Raw genomic sequence first — 2,785 nt, 5'->3', positions numbered from 1 at the left:
TGTATTTATCAGTATTGGGTTTGGGTATAGGAATGATTAAGCTTTTAGTCCAGGAGCTTGGGAGGATTCCTTGTGGTAGGCTGAGTCTATACAAATGTAAAAGTGGGCTGCCTGGTACCTGAGCAATGTGGCGAAGGACGCTGTAAGTAATGCCATCCTCGCCAGGGGCGGTTGCCTTACCTTTCAGAAGGGCATTGCTCAGTTCCCACTCGGTTATTTCGACAAAATCGGAGGGGTCAATAGCAGCACATGCTATTACTATATTGAAATGTCTATCTATTTTCGACTTGTTGAGCTGATTTTTTATCCCTTGTGGAAGTGAGTGTACTTGAGAATTTCCTGCCCACTGCTCTAGCAGCATATTAGCCTGTTCCTGTGGACTGTGGAACTGCGGTGTTGTGAGGGCTTTACCTGTCAGTCTATTAATTTTTCTTCATACGTCAGCTATAGAAGTTTGACTATTGATACTTTGTAGGAATTGTTCCCAGTATTTACTACGAATCTGAGTTTTTAATTCTCTGAATTCCTTGGTGGCTTTCAGAAACTGCAGAAGATTATCTGTCATCTTATTATCTTTATAGCAATTAGCAAGCTCCTGAACCCGTTTATATTCCTTGGCCAGAATTGGGTCATTGATCCACCTCGGTGCATGGGAGGTCTGGGGCCTCTTTTTCTTTGAGAGTTCTCGTGAATAGACCCATGTGTCATAGTAGTCAGTGACAACTTTGATTAGATCCTTAGAGAATTTCTCAACAGCTGTTACTTCATAGGTGTTATACCAGTCATAGACTCGTGCCTTGAGGTGATGCTCCAGGCCTGGTGGGATAATTATTCGGAGCCTAGGTGATCTAGTGGCTGAATTGCTGTCTACAGTATAATCTGTTTGTATTGCAAAGTGGTCACTAACTAACTCTCGCACCAGTGAAGTACAGACATTACCATGAACTAAATTTTTGCCAAATACATAGGCCTAATCTGCCACCTCCCAAATGAGTCTCTGCTTGTATGTCATATACTGTCAGTGATCTACTATTGATAAAATGTTTGAATTCTTCCCCATTACTATTACGTTGGTTGTCTCCAAAGTGTGGATGCCTTGCATTGAAGTCGCCCATACATAACGTGCTTTGGTTGTGAAAATTGGGGAGAGAACTAGCCAGAAATTTGGAGTATCTGGCATATATATTAGACAGTGAAAAATAGCCAGTGGCAGTCTGAATTTTTAAATTATGAAATTGAACATCAGTGTTCTCGGATTTTTTAACTAATTTATGCGGCAGTGTTACCTTCACATATGTCAATAATCCAGTCATGGCTGTATTCACATATGAATAATATCCCTGAATTGCAGGTGCTATTTTCATCTTAGCAGCAGCAGCAATAGGTTCTTGCACGCAAATAACATCAGTATTATATTTACGGATATAAAACTCTAGGTCATTCAGCCTAGGCTTTATACTACGCATATTCCATGATATAAATTTGATTGTGCTTTATCCATAAGTGAGTAGTGCTCTATTAGGCAATTTTTTCCATGTCCTGACTGAGCATCGTTATTTCATTAATTAAGTTATTGTTTTCTTCTTTCAGAGCTTTCATTTCCTTTAAACGTTCAAGCACATTTATTTCGCCTTGGTCAGCTGGCGTGACGTCACCTCTGTCACATGGTTGTGCGGGGGATTCCCCTGCCTGGCCTGCGGTCATCCCTGCCTGAGGGTGAGGGAACTGTTCAGTGAACAGGTCTCACACCTGTAGAATTAGACCGGGATCACTCGTCGAGTGACTTCCCGGTCGGAACCTCCGTCGCTCTGCACTACATTACCAAGATAAGTGAAGCTATTCAAGACCTCAATGTTTTCGCCACAGGCATGCACAGACTGAACATCAACATTCAACAAGTCCCCAAATACCTGAACTTTAGTCTTTGTCCAGTTGACCAAGAGTTCCAATGGCTTCGCCTCCTCATGCATCGCCTAGAGAGCTATTCCTAGGACCTTCAATGTGTCTGCTAGAATCACTGATTGATGCCCCACAGGAACTACAGTCAATGACACGGCTAAGTATCCAGTCCATACAAGTATTGAAAAGGAATGGGGCAGGACACATCCTAGTCTCACCCCAGCAGACACCGGGAAAAGGCAGAGATACCTCCGACCCACACTTGACAACACTCTCGGTATCTGTATACAGTCCAGACAACAAACCAATAATTCCAGGGGGGAACCCACGGAGACCCAGTAGGCTCCAAAGACTCTCCCGGTGTACTGAGTCGAAAGCGTTCTTGAGATCAACATAAGCTGCAAGCATACCTTGTTGAAACTCGAGTCGGCGATCCACAAGAACACGAAGTGCTAAGTCACGGTCTACAGTTGGCTTCTTGAATATAAAACCAGACTGCTCAGGACTCTGTGCTCGTAAAAGGTGGTCGCGCACTCGCTCCAAAGGCAGATGAGCGAGGACCTTGCCTGGTACGCTGAGCAGTGTAATACCTCTGTAGTTGCCACAGTCCCTTTGCTCCCCTTTTCCAGTCAGGAGGAATGGTACCAGTCTCCCAAATGGCAGACAGTACTGCATAGCAAGCCACAGATCATGGTTTCTCCACCCGCCTCCAACAACTCTGCAGCAATCACAATGATACCAGTAGCCTTTCCACTCTTCAGCCTAGAGATCACCCTTCTCACCTCTTCGATGAAAGGTGGTGCCTCACTGATTGGTGGATCAGCCACTAGTGACTGTGTGCCAGCTAACGGGAGTTGTGAAGACGGGCGATCACCCTATACAGTTG

At 44.5% G+C, this 2,785-nt stretch overlaps 1 protein-coding gene across 1 annotated transcript in view; it reads right to left on the bottom strand.

The window, feature by feature from the left end:
* Positions 1–1,962: 1,962 nt before the first annotated feature.
* Positions 1,963–2,785, bottom strand: part of LOC125037408 — an 882-nt gene continuing 59 nt past the window's right edge. Inside the window, exon 2 of the mRNA XM_047630584.1 lies at positions 1,963–2,376. Coding sequence (XP_047486540.1) covers positions 1,963–2,376 — 414 coding nt within the window. The remainder of the gene's footprint in view (positions 2,377–2,785) is intronic.

The sequence above is a fragment of the Penaeus chinensis genome, chromosome 1 (assembly GCF_019202785.1).
Source record: "Penaeus chinensis breed Huanghai No. 1 chromosome 1, ASM1920278v2, whole genome shotgun sequence".
NCBI classification, from domain to species: domain Eukaryota; kingdom Metazoa; phylum Arthropoda; class Malacostraca; order Decapoda; family Penaeidae; genus Penaeus; species Penaeus chinensis.
The sequence above is the reverse complement of the archived record's forward strand: the minus strand, read 5'-3'. Positions and strand labels throughout refer to the sequence as shown.